We start from the raw sequence: 24,634 nt of genomic DNA, 5'->3' as shown, positions 1-24,634 counted from the left end.
CATCTACAGTGACGTGAAAAAATATTTGGCCTCTTCTCAAATGTTTTTTTTTGCATAGTTTCCCCACTTTGTTTGAGATCATCAAACAACATCAATCAGTCAAAGTAAACATGAAATCCAATTTTTAAATAGTGATTTTGTTGATTTAAAAAACAACTGAAAGTCACCTGGCTCTGTCTGAAAAAGTAATTGCCCCCTAAACCTAATAACTTTTGGGGCCCCTCTCAGCAGCAACAACCGAAATCAAGCATTTTCTTGATCTGGCAATGCGTCTTTTACATCTCTCTGGAGAAATTTTGGCCTACTTTTCCTTGCACTATTTCAATCAGATTCAAGTCCGGACTTTGACTAGGCCACTCCAAAACCTTAATTTTGTTTTTTTAAGATGTTCAGAAGTTGACTGGCTGGTGCGTTTTGAATCTTTGTCCTGTTGCAGAACCCAAGTCAGCCTCAGCTTGAGGTCAAAAACTGATAGCTGAACATTCACCTTCAGGATTTGCTGGAAAAGAGCAGAGTTCATGGTTTCATCAATCACAGCAAGTCGTTCAGTTCCTGAAGGAGCAAAGCTGCCCCAGACCATCTCATTACCACCACCATGTTTAACTGGTGGTATGATGTTCTTTTTCTGAAATGCCGTGTCGCATTTATGTCAGCATTAACGAGACACAAACTTTCAAAAAATTTTCAACTTTCGTCACGTCAGTCCATAGAATTTTTACACAAAAGTCCTATGAATCATTCAGATGAACACAAGCCTTTTTCTTTTTAGTAAACAGTGGTTTCCATCTTGGACCTTTGCCATTGATGCTATTTTTGCCCAGTCTCTTCCTTATTGTTGAGTCATGCACACTGACCTTAAAGGAGGAAAGGGGTGCCTACAGCTCTTTAGATGTTGTCCCGGGTTCCTTTGGGACCTCCTGGATGAGTTGTCGCTGTGCTCTTGGGGTAATTTTTGTAGGCTAGCAAGGAATGGCTCTCATCGCGGTTCGATGGAGTCTTAAAGCTTTAGAAATGGCTTTGTAACCCTTTCCAGACTGACAGATGTCAATTCATTTATTTCTCATTTGTTCTTGAATTGCCCTGCGATTGGCCGGCGACCAGTTCAGGGTGTACCCTGCCTCTCGCCCGAAGATAGCTGGGATAGGCTCCAACACGCCCGCGTCCCTAGTGCGGATAAGCGGTACAGGAAATGGATGGATGGATGTTCTTTAATTAATTTGGATCGTGGCATTTTGTTGCAGCTTTTGGAGTTCATTTGGCCGACTTCATTTTGTCAGACGTTGAATTTAAGTGAATGGGTAAACGGGTCTGGAGGTAATGAAATGTGAAAATGAACTCAGCTTTCTAAGATACAAAGAAAATAGAACTTGAGAACAGGGCAAATACTTTTTCAAGGCACTGTATATAGTTTTAAATGTAACTTTCTCGTTAACTTTCCTCACTCACAATTCGTAGATTGTTTAAACTCCGACCCTTTGTAAGCCCTACAGTACCTTGGCATGCTGTGTGTCAGAACTCCATAGATAAGGACAGGCTCCAGCACAGAAGTTGGCCTCATAGCCCTTTGGCTCATGAATCCACCTCCAGCCAAGGTCTTTCTTAAAGTCAATGTAGAGGGTCCTTAAGCAACAGTTGTCTTGAACATTTCTACAATTCATAAAGGAGAAGATGAGAGATGAAATGCAGCGCAGTTCTGCTTTTACGTTACACTTAAGCCCCTTTTCCATCAAACACATTTACTGTACCAAGGCAAGCCAAACTTAACTGCAATGCTTGACTGAGTTGAATGAGGATGTAAATCATGAGTTATATTGTTGCAGATTAGTCCATCATTCATATTACTATTATCTTGAAAATTGTCACAGTGGGGAAGAAAACTATGGCAGTGGCATCTGATACTCCCAAAATACTGACTGAACACAGCTTCACCAAACATCTTGGGGTGAATATTCATGGACATAGACCGTTATCCTTCAAAGTGCGAAGAGCTTAGCAGGGTATTCAGAATAAACAAATGAATGTTTAAATGTATTTTGTTTTTTATTGTACTTCTGAATTGCTAGAAGTACAATAAAAAAAAACCAAAAAAAACATGGAACGTCACCTCTGTGGCAGGGAAAGAGCCCGAGCTGGTGTGTGAGATCAAGAAGTTCTTACTAGACATAGTCGGATTCGCCTACACACAGCTTGGGCTCAGGTACCAGTCCTCTCGAGGGGGGTTGGATTCTCTTGCGCTCTGGAGTTGCCCACGGTGAGGGGCGCCGAGCAGGGGTGGGTATACTTATTGCCGCCCGGCTCGGTGCCTGCACATTGGGGTTCACCCCGGTGGACGAGTGGGTAGCCACACTCCGCCTTCGGGTGGGGGGACGGGTCCTGACTGTTGTTTGTGCCTATGCACACCTCGATCAGAACCCGAGCGGTGTTCTGTTATTGGACTTCTGTGCTCTTCACAGATTGTCCATAATGAACACCATGTTCAAGCAAAAGGGTCTCCATATGTGTACTTGGCACCAAGACACCCTAGGCCGCAGTTTGATGATCAACTTTGTGGTCGTGTCATCGGACTTGCGGCCGCTGTCTTGGCCACTCGGGGGGTGGATGAGATTCACCTGGAGTTTCCTAAAGGCTCTGGATGTTGTGGGGCTCTCCTGGTTGACAGGCCTCTGTAACATCACGTGGACATCAGGGACAGTGCCTCTGGATTGGCAGTATGGGGTGGTGGTCCCCCTTTTTAAGAAGGGGGACCGGACGGTGTGTTCTAACGACACACTCCTCAGCCTCCCTGGTAAGGTCTATTCAGGGGTGCTGGAGAGGAGGGTCCATCGGGAAGTGAAATCTCAGATTCAGGAGGAGCAGTGTGGTTTGCGTCCTGGCCGTGGAACAGTGGACCAGCTCTACACCCTCGGTGGGGTCCTCGAGGGTGCATGAGAGTTCGCCCAGCCAGTCTACATATGTTTTGTGGACTTGGAGTAGGCGTTCGACCGTGTCCCTCGGGGGGTCCTGTGGGGGGTGCTTCGGGAGTATGGGGTACCGAACCCCCTGATACGGGCTGTTCGGTCCCTGTACGACCGGAGTCAGAGTTTGGTCCGAATTGCCGTCAGTAAGTCGGACTTGTTTCCTGTGAGGGTTGGACTCCACCAAGGCTGCCCTTTGTCACCCATTCTGTTCATAACATTTATGGACAGAATTTCTAGGCGCAGCCGAGGCGTAGAGGGGGTCCGGTTTGGTGGCCTCAGTATTGCATCTCTGCTTTTTGCAGATGACGTGGTTCTGTTGGCTTCCTCAAGCCCTGATCTCCAACTCTCACTGGAGCGGTTCACAGCAGAGTGTGAAGCGGTTGGGATGAAAATCAGCACCTCCAAATCTGAGACCATGGTCCTCAGTCGGAAAAGGGTGGAGTGCCCTCTCCAGGGTTGGGAATTAGATCCTGATCCAAGTGGAAGAGTTCAAGTATCTTGGGGTCTTCTTCACGAGTGAGGGAAAAATGGAAAGGGAGATCGACAGATACATCGGTGCAGCGTCTGCAGTGATGCAGACTTTGTATCGGTCCATTGTGTTGAAGAAGGAGCAAAGCCGAAAGGCGAAGCTCTCAATTTACCGGTCGATCTACGTTCCTATTCTCACCTATGGTCACAAGCTGTGGGTCGTGACGGAAATAACAAGATCCTTGATACAAGCAGCCGAAATTAGTTTCCTCCGCAGGGTGTCCGGGCTCTCCCTTAGAGATAGGGTGAGAAGCTTGGTCATCTGAGAGGGGCTCAGAGTCGAGCCAGATGAGGTGGCCCGGGCATCCAATTAGGATGTCTCTTGGACGCCTCTCTGGTGAGTTGTTCCGAGCATGTTCCACCGGGTGGAGGCCCCTGGGAACGACCCAGGACACGCTGGAGAGATTATGTCTCCCGGTTGGCCTGGGAACGCCTGGGGTCCCCCCGGAAGAGCTGGACGACGTGGCTGGGGAGACGGAAGTCTGGGCTTCCCTGCTAAAGCTACTGCCCTACGACCCGACCTCGAATAAATGGAAAAAAACATCCTCTTCCACACAGAGAATGCTGTGCCATGTCTCGGTCGAGACTGACAGTTGCACCGCATTTAAAGGGAATGAGAGGATCTGCTTTGATTTGCAGCTACTGAAGTCAGCTGTGAACACACCCACAGTGGCGCAGCACGCCCACTGTCAGAGCCGCTGGCTTGCGCTCATCTACGAAATTAAAACCACTGGCCTAACCCACCTCTGGCGCACCGTTTTTAGGATTTACGGCATTCACAGAAATATGGCCCTTAATGTGTGACTCTGCATATGTAGCGCATGCAGCAGATGCATTCCCAAACACAAATGCCCAACCTATCACCAGAAAAATACAAGCAATTAAAAAGTCAACTTTAAGTAATATGTCCCCTTTAAAAATTAAAGATCAGTTGAGACTTGCTACTGGTCAACCACTTAGGAGACAAATACATGTGGCAGAGCAGAAACAATCCAATAAAGGGATCAACAGTGATGATGCATGCAATAGCTCAACAGACACTCCTGCAGGTAAACATAAAACGTAAATAATAAATGACGCAAGCATCCAAACAATACATCATGTACAGTACTTGGCTGTAACTTGAGTAGGTAATTTCTAGAAATAGCAAATTAATTCATTCATATTATCCTGGTGATGGATGATCTACTGTAGCTCAGTACCTAGAGCAGTAAGCTGCATCCAGGGCTCTCTTTGTTCGATGTGTTTTGTGGTGAAATGGAGACTCCAATCGGTATGAGGGTAGCAGCATGATTAGAAGGTGTGGAGGCCGAGTACTATGGCGCAGCCTCTTGAATACTTTTAGATCACCACCGTTGATGAAGCTGTCATCAATACCTAGAGAACAAATACGGGGCAAATTGATCACAGTAGGCTGCGGCAAAAAGCTATTGAGACATTGCTTATTAATATTCCATTAATATTAACCTAACATTGTTTAAGAAGCTTTCAGATCAAATAACCTGCAAACCGTGCCTCCAGCTCCTCACTCTTGTTTGGAATGATGTAGTTATTTGATGGAACAAAAGTACAACATGGGCAATGTAGACTGAGCTTGAATCCACTGTTTCTGTCTGAGAAGAGACAAATATGACATCAATGTAATGTCACAGTGCTCTACATCCAATAAGGAATGAGAGTTGGACTGCACTCACCTCTGTGGTTCATCCATTCACTCACTGCCTCTGTCACATCAAAGGTAAGCCACTCGCCCTCTGTTTGTGTTCGTACCACTCTGCTGTCAATGTATCGTTGGGTTGGGGATGTCAGGTCTTTGTGTGCTAAAATCTGAGCACAGTAGAGAGGCATGAGACATTAAATATAAGACATAATATACAGTGGGGCACAAACGTATTTAGTCAGCCACCAATTGTGCAAATTCTCCCACTCAAAAAGGTGGGAGAGGCCTGTAATTTTCATCATCGGTAAACCTCACCTATGAGAGACAAAATGAGGAAGAAAATCACCATTGTCTGATTTTTAAATAATTTATTATCAAATTATGGTGGAAATAAGTATTTGGTCACGTACAAACAAGCAAGATTTCAGGCTCTCACAGACCTGTAACTTCTTCTTTAAGAGGCTCCTCTGTCCTCCACTTGTTACCTGTATTAATGGTACCTGTTTGAACTCATCAGTACAAATGACACCTGTCTAAACCTCAAACAGTCACACTTCAAACTCCACTATGGCCAAAAATAAAGAGCTGTCAAAGGAAACAAAATTGTAGACCTGCACCATGCTGGGAAGACTTAATCTGCAATAGGTAAGCAGCTTGATATGCAATTATTAGAAAATGGAAGACATACAAGACCACAGATAATCTCCCTTGATCTGGGGCTCCACGCAAGATCTCACCCCGTGGGGTAAAAATGACTGAGCAAAAATCTCAGAACCACACGGGTGGACCTAGTGAATGATCTGCAGAGAGCTGGGACCAAAGTAGCAAAGGCTACCATCAGTAACAAACTACGCCGCCAGGGACTCAAATCCTGCAGCTGCCAGACGTGTCCCCCTGCTTAAGACAGAACATGTCCAGGCCCGTCTGAAGTTTGCTAGAGAGCATTTGGATGATCCAGAAGAGGATTGGGAGAATGTCATTTGGTCAGAGGAAACCAAAATGGAACTTTTTGGTGAAAACTCAACTTGTCGTGTTTGGAGGAGAAAGAATGCTAAGTTACATCCAAAGGAATCCATACCTACTGTGAAGCATGGGGGTGGAAACAGCATGCCTTGGGGCTGTTTTTCTGCAAAGGGGCCAGGACGACTGATCTGTGTAAAGGAAAAAATGAATGGGGCCATGTATCGTGAGATTTTGAGTGAAAACCTCCTTCCATCAGCAAGGGCATTGCAGATGAAAAGTGGCTGGTTCTTTCAGCATGAAAATGATCCCAAACACACCGCCCAGGCAACAAAGGAGTGGCTTCGTAAGAAGCATTTCAAGGTCCTGGAGTGGCCTAGCCAGTCTCCAGATCTCAACCCTATAGAAAATCTTTGGAGGGAGTTGAAAGTCTGTGTTGCCCAGTGACAGCCCCAAAACATCACTGCTCTAGAGGATATCTGCATGGAGGTATGGGCCAAAATACCAGCAACAGTGTGTGAAAACCTTGTGAAGACTTACAGAAAACGTTTGACTTCTGCCATTGCCAACAAAGGGTATATAACAAAGTATTGAGATGAATTTTTGTTATTAACCAAATACTTATTTTCCACCATAATTTGCTAATAAATTCTTTAAAAATCAGACAATGTGATTTTCTGGATTTTCTTTTCACATTTTGTCTCTCATAGGTGAGGTCACCTATGATGAAAACTACAGGCCTCTCTCATCTTTTTAAGTGGGAGAACTGGCACAATTGGCGGCTGACTAAATACTTTTTTGTAGCACTGTACTGTACAAACAAACAAAACAATCGGTAAAGTATATATTCGTCTAGTTTCCTAGCCTTCTTGATATCTTAATATTGGTGCAAAAGCATTACTGTGTAATTTAGTTGTGGGCTATTTTGGCAACAGCCAGAAATCAAAATGTCTTTTCAAACTCCCTTATCTGTTAAATTTGCAATGGGTTCTCCCAGAGATACAAAGAAGTCATTGTGATTCAGTTTTATTTGTTAGCATTCTCCCCCCCCCCACAACATGACATTAAGCAAGGCAAGGCAGCTTTATTTATATAGTGCATTTCATACACAAGGTAACCAAATGTGCAGGACATGATTAAAAGTACAATTAAAAGCATTTACAAACAAAGACCAAAATACATTTAAAAACAAAGTACAGAAAGTAAAGACATCTTAGTAAAATTATTAAAAGAACTCACAGTGCAAGTAAAAGATTTAAACAAATATATATTTTAAAACGCTTTAAAAGAGCTCAATCTTAAGCATGAGAACCTGCATTCAAAAACATTTACTGACTTCTGTTGACAGCTTATTCCATTTATGTGCAGCTAACATATAAATGCTGCTTCACTATGTTAGTTTGAACTCTGGGCCCCACTAACCGACCTGAGTCTGCAGATCTCAGAACCCAACTGGTTTTATATTCCATTAGCATTTCTATAATATAATCAGGACCTAACCATTCAGTGATTTATAGATAAGTAGAAGAACTTTAAAGTCTGTTCTATTGGTGACTGGGAGCCAATGTAAAGACTTGGATTAATATGCTCTAATGTCTTTGTTCTGGTCAGAACCCGGGCTCCAGTGTTCTAAATTAGCTGCAGCTGTGTAATGTTCTGTTTTGTGTGTGTGTGTGTGGGGGGGGGGGGTGTTCAGTCAGAAGACCATTACAATAATCAAGTCTACTGGAGACAAAAGCATGGACGATGGTCTGCTTGGAACATGCAACCCTTCACTCTGGATATGTTCTTACAGTTGCTAGAAGGCGGTTTTGATGATTGATTTCATATGACAGCTGAAAGTCAGATCAGAATCTATCAGCATATCAAGGTGTTTGACTTTGGTTTTTAAAGACAGTGACTCAAGTGTTTAATGACAGCAGTCCTATTTTCTTTACAGCCCAAAACAATCCCCTCAGCTTTGTTGTGGTTTAATTGAAATAAATTTTGGTTCATCCAGTTATTTATTGACCCTTTAGAAAGACCATATGTCATTTCCATTCAATTCAATTAAAAACTTCCAATGGTCAAGATATAACTCCCTTCCTCCAAGTAGGACAGTCTCCTTTAGTCCTACATATTTTGTTGTATTAAAAAATTGACAAAAATCCTGTCTTATTTGAATGAGGATCAGGATCTCTTTTTTGGCTTAAACATCCATCCATCCATTTTCCAAGCTGCTTATCCTCACAAGGGTCACAGGAGGAAACTGGAGTGCCCGGAGAAAACCCACACAGGCACAGGGAGAACATGCAAACTGCACACAGGCAGGGCTGGGGATTGAAGCCCGGTCCTCAGAACTGGGAGGCAGACGCTCTAACCAGTCGTTCACCGTGCCGTTGGCTTCAACAACATATCAGTTATCGTGTGCCACACATGATGTAGGCTGCCTGACTACCATTGAAGACCAATAAAGAAGAAGACTAGCTCATTCTTTTCAGAACTGCAGGTGCGAATCCCATTGCAGTCCCCTGCAAAAAAGGGGAGCTGCAACTAGTTGTGGTAGAGATACTTTTTTCTTTAACAACGTCACAACGTGTCAACGTGCAAGGCACAGACCACCCCCCCTTAGCTGAACTCTTCATGTGATATGTAAATGGATTGTTTGTGTGGCATAATGCACATATAAATACACAGCCAACTGAAAAGAGAGTTTCTCACTGGTCATCATTCCATATCCAATGTATAAAAATAGGAAACACACAAGCTAGAATGCAATGCATGATTGTTGGCCAAAGCATTAATTGAGCTCTACCTAGCCTTCTCTCTCTTTGATTGGTTGCCCAGGAGCAAGAGCTGAACCAGATGGCAGAAGGACTTCTATTATTACTCTGCTATCCTGGCCTTCAGAACCGTGTGTTTATTTTGGCTCATCTCAAATTAAAAACACAACTCCTGCAGCTTCAACTCAGATTTCTTTTTAGCTGGGATTGGGATTTAGATTGAGATGAAGTAAATACTAATACATGTTTATTGCATTAAAAAATTGTTTTTGTTTTTGCCTGGTTTGTATGATTAACCTTTGTTTTAATTTAAACCTATTAAGCAACAAATTGCATGCATGCTGCAAATATAGTAATAGCACTTTATTGGCACAAATTCTAGTTATTTTCCTTATTGGGAATAGGGAACATGCTGCATGTTCATGATAATGGGATTTAATATACTACTATTAAATGCTCTCACAATAATGGCAAGTGTTTGTTGTTTATTATGTCTATTAGTTATTTTTCATACTCAGTAAAGCTGTTAACATTTAAGACTGAGGGCTCTGTTTTTCTGACTAGCACAAATCCACCACAGTGTGTGTCGCAACTCTACGAGGGAGCAGGTTACACCAGGTTGTCAGAATGTCACAAACTCCACTCCTGCAAGACAAGCTAGACCTGGTTTTGGTACTTTAGTGGACTGGTGTGCCATATAATGGGACGTCTGCGCTAGTGTGGGTGTCACTGCAGCTGACTTCAATTCTCTCCAATTGAAGCAGGTTATTACATACCCTTTAAAAGCGGCGCGAACAGTCTTGCATGGTGATGTCATATATGTGGAAGAGGACTCAGCGACCCATGCGAGACTGGAGCATTGAACATGAACATGAACTTTAGCCGTACAGTCTTATTAAATACAGAATGACCTGGTGAAAAATCACTGGTGACTTAAATGTCCACTGACCTCATTGAGCCCCTCAAGCCATCGTTCCTTTCCACCACCCACCAACTATGGGCAATTTATAGTTTACAATTAACCTACCATGTATGTTTTTGAGATGTGGGAGGAAACCGGAGTGCCCGGAGAAAACCCACGCAGGCACGGGGAGAACATGCAAACTCCACACAGGCGAGGCCGGATTTGGTCGCGGGCCCTCAGAACTGTGAGGCCGACGTGCTACTCAGTCGTCCACCATGCCACCTTAAGTTATCATAAAAGTTATTATTTGTATTTGTATAAATTACTCGAGTTTCAATATGTGCGTCTTGGGTAAAAGATGTGTGTTTGACATATTTTTTTGAAAGCTGATCTTGCATTAAGTCACTGATGGTGTTGTGGTACACTCGCCTGACTTTGGTGCAGGCAGCGTGGTTTCAGTTCCCACTCAGTGACGGTGTGAATGTGAGTGTGAATGGTTGTCTGTGTCTATATGTGCCCTGTGACTGACTGGCGACCAGTTCAGGGTGTAGTCCGCCTTTCGCCCGAAGTCAGCTGGGATAGGCTCCAGCGTCCCGCAACCCTAACCAGGATAAGCGGTGTTGAAAATGGATGGATGGATGATCTTGCATTATTTGTGCATATGCATGGTCTGAGGTTCAAAAAAACAAAAACAAGTACAAACATATAGATGAATCACAGATTTGTGTAAGCACAGTTAGTGAATGAGGACCATTGTGTCAATTTTGGTTTGGGATTAAATTAAATTAAATACCTCTGTGTCTTTCCCTTCCACAGATGTGCCATTGTTGGACCGATTTTTTTCATTTGACTTCCAAGTGAAAATTTGAGATACAAGCGTTGTATGATGGCAGTGTCAGAAAGGATTAGTAAATAATAGTCTTCAAAAAAGAGGCTTCAAGCTGTTTATTCCCTCTCTCAGTTCAAGTTTACTGTCGAACTAAACATAAGACAATAAGAGTTACACATGTATTTAAAAAAACTTACATAGCTTCGCGTTTAGTCTGGTTGCTTAAGAGTAATGCTAACAGAGGCAATGACGTAGCATGTGTGTGTCAGGTCTGCTGTCTAAGGACCCTGAGCCCTGCCCCCTTACGTATGTGTATGTGTATGTGTATGTTTTGCAGGTTTGGTGTGTTGGAATCACTAGCAGCTGCTCCTGATCTAACTGATTACAGCTGCCTGCTCTTAATCCACTCTGGGACGCCACCAGATCATCAACACTCTGTGTTGATTTAGTTTGTTCTTCCAGCCACTTATTATATTCACTCTTTTTACTTTGTGTTACTTATCCTGCCCTGTCCATGCCTCTTGTCTCCAGCCTGCTTCCTGTTCTCATTAACTGCACGACCGATTTGCATCACATTCCCTGCCAGGCTGGACTCAGCATATGGACACCTTCACCAACCAGGAACCAGGAACCTTCGCCCATAGCTACTTCAACCACACTTGTTGCAATAAATATATCATCTTTATAATCTGCTGAGGAGCCCTTAACAGTGTGGCTGTGCGATAACCCTTTAAGCATTAGATATATGAACACAAACAATACAGCAACGAAGGAAAACAGTACTCACGGTCAGGCTGTATTATTTATCCTCTGCGTAGAACAATTAGAGACCAATTTACATTTGCATGTCCACAGGGTTTCGCATTGGTCCACATGATGCAGTGTAAATATCTTCAGCAACCCCTGTGCGTGGAGCCCATACTCAAAACTCCTGGCGTGTACTATCCCAAACATTACAACAAACACGTTCTGTTTTCAGCCATCTAGCTATCTTTACACTCCTTGGAATTTGCATTATAAAGATTGGGATACTGACGGATCTCTTCACACTCTTCACACATCTCTTCACACAACCGTTAGGCTAAGTATTATCCTGAATACCACAGTTCTAGGCAGAACACCCCCCGCTGCAGTATGACTGGCTTCTGCATCCAGGCACGTAAGTAAAAGTAAGTATGAATTGGCTTATCAGAATAATCTTTATCTATCTATCTATCTATCTATCTATCTATCTATCTATCTATCTATCTATCTATCTATCTATCTATCTATCTGCCTTGCCTTGCCTTGCCTGGTTACACAAACACCCACCCACCCTGACCCTCTACCTACCTATCTGTCTTGAAAATAATCCTGACATATTCATCACAACAAAGTCTTTCAAGGCATTTCAGGGGCTCATATATTTTTAAACGTCTAGATTAAGTGTTGTGTTTGCCTATGTATAGATAGACATGAGTGAGTGTTTGTGTGTGATAAATGTGTGTAAGGTGGATGTTATCAAGTCTCCTGTGTGGTACCGCTCTGTCCCTTCCTCCTGCACACATTTAAAGGCTTTATGTTTTCTTGAGAGTCTCCCTGTTTGGAGGTGTGTTTAGTTCAACTGTCATCCTCTTGTCTGGATGTAAACATAGCATTGAAACCAGCCGGTGCAGACAGGCTGACCGACAGCCAGCCCTGGGTGACTGCAGAATCAAATCACTAATCAAAATTTTCCAATGTGTTGGAAACAATTATTTAATGAAGTAGTAACAACCTTAAACACTGTATAAAAGGATCATGGAAGGTCAAACAATGTCTATGTTGTAAAACATAGTTATTTATTTTGTTTTCTTCTAGTGCTTTTTTTTTTTTTGGAGGGGGGAGTTCTCTATTCTGTACAATGCTTTTTCAAACATCTATGGTGTATGGCAACCTAATTAAATTCATCGTACATTATTAATAATTATACAATGTTGAATGTATGTCGTATGGGTGACACATAGTACAAATCTATAGTACATGAAGCATGTTTTAAATAGTGGAGGAACTGAACGATGTCACCACCCACTACAGTTTGGGAGGCCTTGATCAAATGTACCTCAAAAGTGCCCAGGAAGCAGCCCAGCAACTCAGACATTTAGCCATCCATTTTCTGTCTTGCTTCTCTTCCCATGTCTATATTATCTGGAGACTATCGCAGCTGATGGGGTGCACCCTAAAGTGGTCGGTATCTCAAACAAGTGTTCATATTTTGTTCCACAACAGGATTTCAACATTCAACCTTGTAGTCACAGAGAGTAGTTGGACTCTATTCCACTCTGGAGTTGCCCCCAGTGAGAGTCATTTGACAAATTATTGGTTCCCATGTACATTAGTTGATGTCCATCCCTCCTCTGGCTGAAATTCCAATATCAACTCAACTCTCCGTAGTCACTGCTTAATTCAGCTCATCACAGGATAGTTTGGAATAGTGAATGGCAGAATTTACAGTATATACAGGATGTGGATAATTGCAGCTACATACAGTAGATAGGGTGATTCCAAGATGGGGCCTACCCATGTGGACGCCTCGGTTACGTGCTCTCTAGTATTGTTGTATTTTGTGTTTTTCGTTCGTCTTTGGAGACATTACGCGACTCACTTACACAAGGGAAGACTTGCTAAACATATGGGAGTCTACTCCGGACTTTCTTTCACCAACCTTCGCAAATCCACTCAGGCGTGGGGGCGGCTGCGGTCTATGGCGCATGGAGATGGGGGCGACGCCACAGAGGGAAGCGAGCCGGCATCCAAGTGAAGCTCCGCAAGAGATGATACAGATTGGCGTTTCCATCAATCCACCTCGCGAATCTACGCTCCCTACCCAACAAAACGGACAAGCTTCAGCTTCTGATAAAGACCAGTAAAGACTTCGGACGTTCCGCCGCCTTGTGCTTCACGGAGACTTGGCTTGTGAATGCATCCCAGACAGCGCAGTTATGCTTCCCGGCTTCCATCTTCACCGGGCAGACCGCGTCATGGAATTATCGGGGAAAACAAAAGGCGGCGGCATATCCTTCTATATCAATGAAAAATGGTGTACGGAGCTCACGGAGCTCAGCACACACTGCAGCCTGCATTTAGAGTCGCTGTTTTTTAACTGTAAGCCATTCTACTCGCCTTGTGAGTTCGCATCATTCATTCAAGCTAACATGAACGCCGGTCAAAACTAACTAACTAACGCTCGCTGAACAAGTAAACGAAATTGAAAAAAAACCTCACCCAGACTCACCCCTCATTATTCTTCGGGACTTTAACAAAGCTAAACTTAACCACGAACGCCCTAAATACAAGCCCTAAATACATTGACCGTCCGAACAGGGAAAATAACATTTTAGACCACTGCTATACTACGCTAAATAATGCAGCCCTATGGGTGGCACAAGTCAGTGCAAACTGTAGGCCGATCCCAAGCCCGGATAAATGCAGAGGGTTGCGTCAGGAAGGGCATCCGGCTTAAAACCTTGCCAAACAAATATGAGCGTTCATCCAAAGAATTCCATACCGGATCGGTCGTGGCCCGGGTTAACAACGTCCGCCACCGGCGCCGTCAACCTGCGGGGCGCCGTTGGAAATTCAGCTACTGTGGGTCGAAGTCAAAGAAGAAGAGGAGGTGGAAATCGGGTTCTTCGGCAGAAAGAGAAGAGGAAAACACAGAGCCTAGAACTGAATGTGGGGACTTTGAATGTTGGGACTATGACAGGAAAATCTCGGGAGTTGGTTGACATGATGATTAGGAGAAAGGTTGATATATTGTGTGTCCAGGAGACCAGGTGGAAAGGCAGTAAGGTTAGAAGTTTAGGGGCAGGGTTTAAATTATTTTACCATGGTGTAGATGGGAAGAGAAATGGAGTCGGGGTTATTTTAAAAGAAGAGTTGGCTAAGAATGTCTTGGAGGTGAAAAGAGTATCAGATCGAGTGATGAGGCTGAAATTTGAAATTGAGGGTGTTATGTGTAATGTGATTAGTGGCTATGCCCCACAGGTAGGATGTGACCTAGAGGTGAAAGAGAAATTCTGGAAGGAGCTAGATGATGTAGTTCTGAGCATCCCAGACAGAGAGAGAGTCGGAATTGGTGCAGATTGTAATGGACATGTTGGTGAAGGTAATAGGGGTGATGAAGAAATGATGGGTAAGTACGGCATCCAGGAAAGGAACTTGGAGGGACAGATGGTGGTAGACTTTGCAACAAGGATGCAAATGGCTGTAGTGAACACTTTTTTCCAGAAGAGGCACGAACATAGGGTGACCTACAAGAGCGGAGGTAGAAGCACACAGGTGGATTACATCTTGTGCAGACGATGTAATCTGAAGGAGGTTACCAACTGTAAGGGGAGAGTGTGGCTAGACAGCATAGGATGGTGGTGTGTAAGATGACTCTGGTGGTGGGGAGGAAAATTAGGAAGACAAAGGCAGAGAAGAGAACCATGTGGTGGAAGCTGAGACAGGACGAGTGTTGTGCAGCTTTTCGGGAAGAGGTGATACAGGCTCTCGGTGGACGGCAGGAGCTTCCAGAAGACTGGACCACTGCAGCCAAGGTGATCAGAGAAGCAGGCAGGAGAGTACTTGGTGTATCTTCTGGCAGGAAAGGAGAGAAGGAGACTTGGTGGTGGAACCTCACAGTACAGGAAATCATACAAGGAAAAAGGTTAGCTAAGAAGAAGTGGGACACTGAGAGGACCGAGGAGAGGCGAAAGGAATACATTGAGATGCGACACAGGGCAAAGGTAGAGGTGGCAAAGGCAAAACAAGAGGCATATGATGACATGTATGGCAGGTTGGACACTAAAGAAGGAGAAAAGGATCTATACAGGCTGGCCAGACAGAGGGATAGAGATGGGAAGGATGTGCAGTAGGTTAGGGTGATTAAGGATAGAGATGGAAATATGTTGACTGGTGCCAGCAGTGTGCTTGCTAGATGGAAAGAATACTTCGAGGAGTTGATGAATGAGGAAAATGATAGAGAAGGGAGAGTAGAAGAGGTAATTGTGGTGGACCAGGAAGTGGCAATGATTAGTAAGGGGGAAGTTAGAAAGGCATTAAAGAGGATGAAAAATGGAAAGGCAGTTGGTCCTGATGACATTCCTGTGGAGGTATGGAAGCATCTAGGAGAGGTGGCTGTGAAGTTTTTGACCAGCTTGTTCAATAGAATTCTAGTGCGTGAGAAGATGCCTGAGGAATGGAGGAAAAGTGTACTGGTGCCCATTTTTAAGAACAAGGTGATGTGCAGACCTGTGGCAACTATAGAGGAATAAAGTTGATGAGCCACACAATGAAGTTATGGAAAGAAGAATGAGGCTACAGGGAGAAGCAATAGCAAGGGTGGAGGACTTTAAATACTTGGGGTCAACCGTCCAGAGCAATGGTGAGTGTGTTCAGGAAGTGAAGAAACGGGTCAAAGCAGGTTGGAACGGGTGGAGGAAGGTGTCAGGTGTGTTATGTGACAGAAGAGTCTCTGCTAGGATGAAGGGCAAAGTTTATAAAACAGTAGTGAGGCCAGCCATGATGTATGGATTAGAGACAGTGGCACTGAAGAGACAACAGGAAGCAGAGCTGGAGGTGGCGGAAATTAAGATGTTGAGGTTCGCTCTTGGAGTGACCAGGTTGGATAAAATTAGAAATGAGCTCATCAGAGGGACAGCCAAGGTTCGATGTTTTGGAGACAAAGTTAGAGAGCGCAGACTTCAATGGTTTGGACACGTCCAGAGGAGAAATAGTGAGTATATTGGAAGAAGGATGATGAGGATGGAGCTGCCAGGCAAGAGAGCTCGAGGAAGACCAAAGAGAAGGTTGATGGATGTCGTGAGGGAAGACATGATGGCAGTTGGTGTTCGAGAGGAGGATGCCTGAGATAGGCTTACATGGAAAAGGATGACGCGCTGTGGCGACCCCTAACGGGACAAGCCAAAAGGAAAAGAAGAAGCTATACTACGCTAAATAACGCATACCGTGCCATACCTCGTGTAGCCCTGGGCTCGTCTGATCAATGCTTAAATCACTTAATACCAACAAACAGGCAAGAACTTAAATGTGTGAAGCCTACGATGAAAACAGTGAAAAGGTGAACCAACGAAGCAAATATAGAACTTCAAAGCTGTCTCGACTGCACAGACTGGAGGGTCTTTGAAAATTCAGCTGGCAGTCTGGATGAATATACGGACACTGTCACTTCCTATATCAGTATCTGTGAAGAGGTGTGTGTACCAACAAAGTCATTTCGCACATTCAATAACAACAATCCGTAGTTCACTGCCAAACTTAAGCAACTTCGTCAGGCTAAAGAGGACACATATTGAAGTGGGGACAGGGCCCTGTATAATTGTGCTAGAAACCAGCTGACTAAAGAAATTAACATTGCAAAGAGAAACTATGCAGTAAAGTTGGAAAAACAGTTTAGCGCTAACTTCCACATCCTGGTCACAGTCTGGTTTGGTGCTGCCGCAAAAAAGGACAAACTCCGCCTCCATGAGACAATAAAAACTGCTGAATAGATTGTCGGTACCCCCCTACCCACCCTTGAGGACTTGCACGCTGCCAGAACTAAGACAAGAGCATGCAAAATCCACTTGGACCCTCCCCATCCTGGTCACCACCTCTTCCAGCTCCTTCCCTTAGGTAGGCACTACCGAACAATGCAAACTAAAACTAGCAGACATTCCAACAGCGTCTTCCCTCTTGTCATTAACTTCTTAAACAGTTAACTTGCAATTCCAATTTTTTGTCTTGAGTTTGTTGTCACATTTCTGTCGGGCCAATTACTCATGCACTCACTGTAGTAGTCTCGCCACGCTGCACTGTTTGTATCTCTGTCGTTGACCAATACTGGCCACTCATGTCCCTGAGGACTATCTGCACCATTTGCACAATCGACTGAGTCGTATCTACAACATTTGCACAATTGACATTGTCCCAGATTAACGCACTACTAGTGACTTTAAACTGCATGTATATTCCTTGAAGTGTCGGCGCCCTTTGCACAATGGTCATTGCACCGGACTATTGCTCTATTAGTCAGTCAAACTGCTCTAATTGCTAGAGGACTCTACAACTTTTTGCACATCCATCCATCCATCCATTATAGTAAAAAAAAAAAAAAAAAAAAAAAAAAACCAACAACAAAGAAATTGTACCGGAATTACTGGCAACCGTTTATTGCTCAGTGACTGTTTTTCTCAATTTTTTTGTCTCAAAAAAGTGTTCTCTGTCAATTGACTGTCTGCTGTCGTACTAGAGCGGCTCCAACTACAGGAGACAAATTCCTTGTGTGTTTTTGACATACATGGCAAATAAAGATGATTCTGATTCTGACCATACCAGTGAAACAACAGCATGAGCAATGCGACCCAGGAAACAAAGGTCTGTGAAGAGCCTGCAGCCATCTTCACATCTGGCTTTTAATTCTAAGAAAAACATGACTGTCAAACTCAAATGAACCAAACTGCACTACTTGGCGAAAATGAGGCTCAAATGTTGCCACTTGCTCAGTCGATCTTGTGCTCTCTTCCTGTGTGTGATTTCTCAATGCTAGCATTTGGATTAAGAGTATATTAATCCAAATGTATAATAAGAGTATATCTTTTGTTATGCAAAAAGTCATCTTTTGCTATCCTGTGGGTTTAGACCTTAAGCACTAGCACTAAAATAAGGGATAACTGCTTATAATAATAAGCAGCTGAAAAAAGATATTTAGTCGAGAAGATGTTAATTCTAAATTGGTAAGCTAGGTGGTTTTGCCTTTTTTCTTGCATTTTAAGGTTCTTTGACAAAATGAAAGTAAATTGTACTGAGGCATCAATTACCACTTGTGAGGCCTTTTATTTATAACATCACACCACAATGTTAACAAAGTATTTATTGCACGAATGACTTAGCCACTATACTTCCACGGTTGTCAAAGTTTTGGATGCATTTCATCAGTAAGATGAGTACTGAAAACAAACCGCCTCCACTTTGACAACCATTGAGAACCATTTCCTTCATCGTAACTCCATCAGCAATCTCAGTCAAATAATGTTAGTCCTTGTAGCAGTATTACCTGGTATAGCTCAATGCGTTGCTCAGATACTCTTGCACTAGGATTTTGAAGACGAAAGATTCTCAGCTCAGCTTTCACCAGGTTGGAGGCATTCTTCTCCATGGAGGACACATCAAACATTAGCCGTCTGAAGTAAGGGTTGAAGAGAGTTGGAGAAATAACATCTGAAACACAGGAAATAGACGGATTAATTAGTGTCTGACTGGCATGGACACTTGAAGGTTGGTGATTAAAAAAATAATAATTATTAGAACTAATTGTAAAACAACAGAAATACAACTTTACTTTCTGCACCCCTATCCTGATATCACCGGCACTACCTGCATTTCAATCAATCCTACATTTCTAGTTTTAACAATGAAGTTTACTCAATGTGGTGGCACGGTGGGCGACTGGTTAGAGCGTCAGCCTCACAGTTCTGAGGACCAGGGTTCAATCCCCGGCCCCGCCTGTGTGGAGTTTGCATGTTCTCCCCGTGCCTGCGTGGGTTTTCTCCGGTTTCCTCCTGCATCCCAAAAACATGCATGGTAGATTCATTGACGACTCTAAATTGCCCATAGGTGTGAATGTGAGTGCGAATGGTTGTTTGTTTGTATGTGCCCTGCGATTGGCTGGCAACCAGTTCAGGGTGTACCCCGCCTCCTGCCCGATGATAGCTGGGATAGGCTCCAGCACCCTCGTGACCCTAGTGACAAGAAGTGGCTCAGAAATTTTTTTTGAACCCCGGTCCTCAGAACTGTGAGGCAGATGTGCTAACCAGTCTCTCACCGTGCCGCCCCTTTGAAGATCAGTTTAGCTAAATGTACTAATATTAGTGTAACAGAACCGCAGTAGAAGAACACTTTCACAGAATGACAGCAGCTATGCATAGTAGCAGTCCCACAAACACTACTAGTGTCTGCAAGGGTTTGACAGATGTTTCCACATGAGCAGGGTGACACGTGTAGCACTGACAGCCATACAGTACGTGTAGACATGTCTGACAGATGCTCCGGAACACACACAATTGTCATTAGCAATTTCTGTAGCACTGGAAACCATGTGTTGTGGGGAAGTGTTTGACAGTGCCCCACAACACAGTGAATTAGGTATCTCTGAGGTCTTTAACACATGGCCTGAACATGAGGTTCCTTGGTGTGTTTTGAGAGAGTAGACAATCTCAGTACCCAGTGAGAAAGAGATTCTTATGCACAATATGTGAAATAATTAAATGATCTAACAGCCCTTACATAATTTAAAGGTCCCATATTTAGCCTATTTAGACCTCCATAGCGTGACTCTCTAACATGGACTTAGTATAAAAGTGTCAATTTCATTTTATTTTTTTTAAAACAAACACCTTGGTTTTGCCATGCGTGTCCAGGAAAGCCTCCTCTGACAGCTCCTTCAGTTTGACACAGTTTTGTATCTGCTTTGTCCATATTTGGCTAAGAGTGCCCCCTATTGCTCAGTGACTGTTTTTTTGTCAATGTCTTTGTCTCCAAAGTGTTCTCTGTCAATTGACTGTCTGTTGTCGTGCTAGAGCGGCTCCAAGCCAAATTCCTTGTGTGTTTTTTGGACATACTTGGCAAATAAAGATGATTCTGATTCTGATTTCCTCTGATTGGTTGCCTCCATGTAGAAGTGTGAGAGCACACGTGTTTGTTATGTTGACAGCACTGGCTCGGGGAATGGAAAGGGAAGGCGGAAATCTTCACGAGTGACATAGATAAGCTCCAGAAATTTGAAGGACCTGATTTCAGTCCTCTCGGCAGAAAAGTGTCTGGATTGGATTTTAATTCATGTCACATGTTTACTGAGACAACATAGAGCCAATATTACTATATTTTCAGCACTGCAAGGCACACTTAAAAGCCTTTAATTTTCTCAAAAATCGACGGTGCGCCTTTCAACCCGTTGCGCCTTATGTGTGCACTGAGTTCCAAAATCTGTAAAAATGTTGTGCGAGTTTGGTAAACGCTCCGCTTGATTGACTGTCGGAACATTTCCCGCCGACATAGGGACGTAATACGTAGCACGACGTACGCTGGCAGCGATAAACCAATTATAGAACATTACGTAAAGCGACGTACAGTACGTACGCTTACCTCCGCCACGCCTCCGGTAGGTATACTGTACTACCAGTATGCTGCAAAACAACATTTGTTTGGCTAAGGACCCCCGAAAATGGCATCCGTGAAGAGACATGCTTACGAGGCACAATTCAAACTACAGGCTAGAGCAGCCGTTAGAGAATTCAAAAGCAATGGTTCGGAAGTGGAGGAAGCAGGAGAATGAACTGCGCCAAGTTAAAAAGACAAAATAGAGTTTCCGCGGGAACAAGGCGAGGTGGCCAGAGTTGGAAGACCAACTTGAACAATGGATTCTTGAACAAAGAAAAGCCGGCCGGGAGAAGCATCTCTACAGTCATCATTCGACTGAAAGCAATAACGATACCACAAGACATGAAGATCGATACCACAAGACATGAAGATCGAACATTTTCAAGGAGGTCCGTCTTGGTGCTTTCGTTTTATGAAAAGGCGCCATCTCGCCATCCGCACAAGGACGACGTGGCGCAGCAACTGCCAGCGGATTACAAAGAAAAGCTGACCATCCTCCGCACCGACTGCAGCAACAAGATTAGCGACAGAAAAATCCAGCCCAACCACATCACCAACATGGACGACAACACCAACATGGACCAACACTTTTGACATCCCCTTGAACCATACTGTGGAGAAAAAAGGGACCAGCACGGTATCCAAACGCAACACGGGGCATGAGAAGTCTGCTTTCACTGTTGTTCTTGGTTGCCACGGTAATGGACAGAAACTACCACATATGGTAATTTTTAAGAGAAAGACGCTGCCCAAAGAAAGGTTTCCAGCCGGAGTCATCGTTAAGGCCAATCAAAAGGGTTGGATGGACGAGGAGAAAATGAGAGAGTGACTGAGAGAGGTGTATGTAAAGAGACTGGATGTTTTTTTTCACACATCACCGTCTCTGTTGATCTGCGACTCCATGCGCGCACATACCAGCGCTAACTGTGAAAAACCAAGTGAAGCAAATTAATTCGGAGCTTGCCATCATTCCGGGAGGATTAAAAAAAGAACTCCAACCGCTGGACATTGGTGTAAACAGGGTGTTCAAAGTGAAGTTGAAAGCGGCGTGGGAGCAATGGATGAGAGACGGCGAACACACCTTTACTAAGACTGGGCGGCAGTGCCGGGCGAGTTACGCCACCATATGTGAATGGATTCTGGATGTCAGGTCTAAGGTATCTGCTTTGACTGTTGTCCGAGCTTTCGCGAAAGCCGGCATCATTGCTGAACAGCCACCCGGCAATGAGACTGACTCCGACAAATATGAGAGGGAACCCGGCATGTTTGATGGCGAAATTGCCCAGCTGTTCAATTCAGATACAGATGAGGACTTCGATGGATTTGTGACAAAAGATTGATAAAAAAATAATGTGAGTGTATTTTTAAATACGTAATAGAATAAAGTTCAACCAAACTCACTGTTTTGCTTCTGTTACCTTGTTTTAGCATGCACTGAATAATACAGTGTGCCTTATGTATGGCTTAAGTACAGAAATAGCCCCCGTAATTGAGTAAAATATAAAAAAAATATAAAACTAAAAAAAATAAAACTAATTTATGATCAACTGTCCACAGGCATGAACATTGTTGCATAGCATAACTCTTAAACCATGTTTACATTTCTCATTTCTATTTGCATTTGTTAAAGATAACTCACCAATTATTAATGAAAATATCCATATGCACATTATAAATATCCATCATGATTCAAAATAAGCCAGAAAGTGAGGAAAGTTGCACCAACAGTAAAGTAAGACAGTGTAGTACTATGAAGTTACTGCACATGTAAATGTGGTGAAGTACGGATGACGTGTGAGTGCAGAACAACGAGGGACAGAAGAAGGGAGTCATGGCACGAATGAACTGTCCCACTGTGAGTGCACCCTCACTTTCCTTTTATTCTGTGTGCAATATACAATATGGATGGGCCAAATTGTATAGTTGGGGCCTGCTGTAAAACACATTTAATATTATTTATTAAATCACTATAATTTATCATACATTTGTCTTGGAGCCCGCCAATCCAGTGAGAATCGTTACTATTCAAGTGGAATTGAAGTTTCCATGTGGAAGACTGCAAGGCAAAAATACAGCAAAAGAAGGATTTATTGTGTCAGATTTACTGATTCAGCTTCGGAGGGTTTGTTCAGCCAAGTCTTGGGTTTCTTACAGTCCCCTGTGAAATATCTCTGCTGCCAGAGTGTCCATCTCTTTATCCTTACATTTTCTTCAGCAAAGCAAAAAACCTCCAGTCACTCAATGACATGGCGCACACACACACACGCACACACACACACACACACACACACACACACACACACACACACACACACACGGTGGGCGACTGGTTACCACATCTGCCTCACAGTTCTGGAGACCGGGGTACAATTCCTGCAATTCTATGTACAATAGGCAATAGATATATCCATCATGACACGCCTGCCATGTTAATGCCCCACATTCAACATGGTCGCCACGTAGGCACGGCATATCTGTGACCCGGAAAAACATCAGTCCCATTCTCTGCCTACATTGATCCACAGTGGCAGTAAACTACAATGTCCCATTCTGGAACTAACAGACTTTGTCAACGGCAGTTTAAATGACAAATGGAAACTATTTTTGGACACATTGTTCAGCCCCGACGGTCCGTTATAGCCGATATCCATTATATCAGGGTCCGTTTTAGGGGTCTGTTAGGGGTCGCCACAGCGTTTCATCCTTTTCCATGTAAGATTATCTACTGCATCCTCCCCTCTAACACCAACTGCCCTCGTGTCTTCCCTCTCGACATCTATCATCTTTCTCTTTGGTCTTCCTCTAGCTCTCTTGCCTGGTAGCTCCATCCTCATCATCCTTCTACCAATATATTCACTATCTCTCCTCTGGACATGTCCAATCCATCGAAGTCTGCTCTCTCTAACTTTGTCTCCAAAACATTTAACCTTGGTCGTCCCTCTGATGAGCTCATTTCTAATCCTATCTAACCTGGTCACACCGAGAGAGAACCTCAACATCTTCATTTCTGCCACCTGCAGATCTGCTTCCTGTTGTTTCTTCAGTGCCACTGTCTCTAATCCGTACATCATGGCTGGCCTCACCACTGTCTTACAAACCTTCATCCTCGCAGAGACTCTTCTGTAACATAATACAACTGACATCTTCCCCCACCCATTCTAGACTGCTTGGTCCCGTTTCTTCACTTCCTTACCACACTCACCATTGCTCTGGGATGTTGACCCCAAGTATTAAACGTCCTCCACCCTCACTATCTCTTCTCCCTGTAGCCTCACTCTTCGCACACCACCCCTCTCATTCATGCACTTATATTCTATCCTACTTCGGCTAATCTTCATATCTCTCCTTCCCGGTGCATTCCTCCACTTTTCTAACTGTTCCTCCACCTGCTCCCTGCTTTCACTGCTGATCACAATGTCATCTGTGAACGTCATTGTCCACGGGGATTCCAGTCTAACATCATCTGTCAGCCTATCCATCACCACTGCAAACAGGAAGGGGCTCAGGGCTGATCCCTGATGCAGTCCCACCTCCACTTTAAACTCCTCTGTCATACCTACGGCACCTTACCGTTGCTCGCAAATACCTTTTTCCTCAGTCTAGCCTCCACTACTCTTTCCCATAACTTCATTGTGTGGCTCATCAACTTTATGCCGCTATAGTTCCCACAGCTCTGCACACCACCCTTGTTCTTAAAAAGGGGCACCAGCACACTTTTCCTCCATTCCTCAGGCTCACCCGATAGAATTCTGTTGAACAAGCTGGTCAAAAACTCCACAGACAGCTCTCCTAGATGCTTCCATATCTCCACAGGTATGTCATCAGGACCAACTACCTTTCCATTTTTCTTCCTCTTTAGTGCCTTTCTAACTTCCC

At 43.9% G+C, this 24,634-nt stretch overlaps 1 protein-coding gene across 1 annotated transcript in view; it reads right to left on the bottom strand.

The window, feature by feature from the left end:
- The window catches only part of tgfb2 (transforming growth factor, beta 2), a 77,788-nt gene that overhangs the window by 5,330 nt on the left and 47,824 nt on the right, over positions 1-24,634 (bottom strand). The window contains exons 2-6 of the mRNA XM_061673629.1: positions 18,657-18,820; positions 5,180-5,312; positions 4,988-5,098; positions 4,688-4,862; positions 1,494-1,647 (exon numbers count right to left, since the gene is read on the bottom strand). Coding sequence (XP_061529613.1) covers positions 1,494-1,647; positions 4,688-4,862; positions 4,988-5,098; positions 5,180-5,312; positions 18,657-18,820 — 737 coding nt within the window. The remainder of the gene's footprint in view (positions 1-1,493; positions 1,648-4,687; positions 4,863-4,987; positions 5,099-5,179; positions 5,313-18,656; positions 18,821-24,634) is intronic.

Source organism: Phycodurus eques, chromosome 4 (assembly GCF_024500275.1).
Source record: "Phycodurus eques isolate BA_2022a chromosome 4, UOR_Pequ_1.1, whole genome shotgun sequence".
Lineage (NCBI taxonomy): Eukaryota > Metazoa > Chordata > Actinopteri > Syngnathiformes > Syngnathidae > Phycodurus > Phycodurus eques.
Note: the sequence above shows the minus strand (reverse complement) of the source record. Positions and strands in the feature narration are given on the sequence as shown.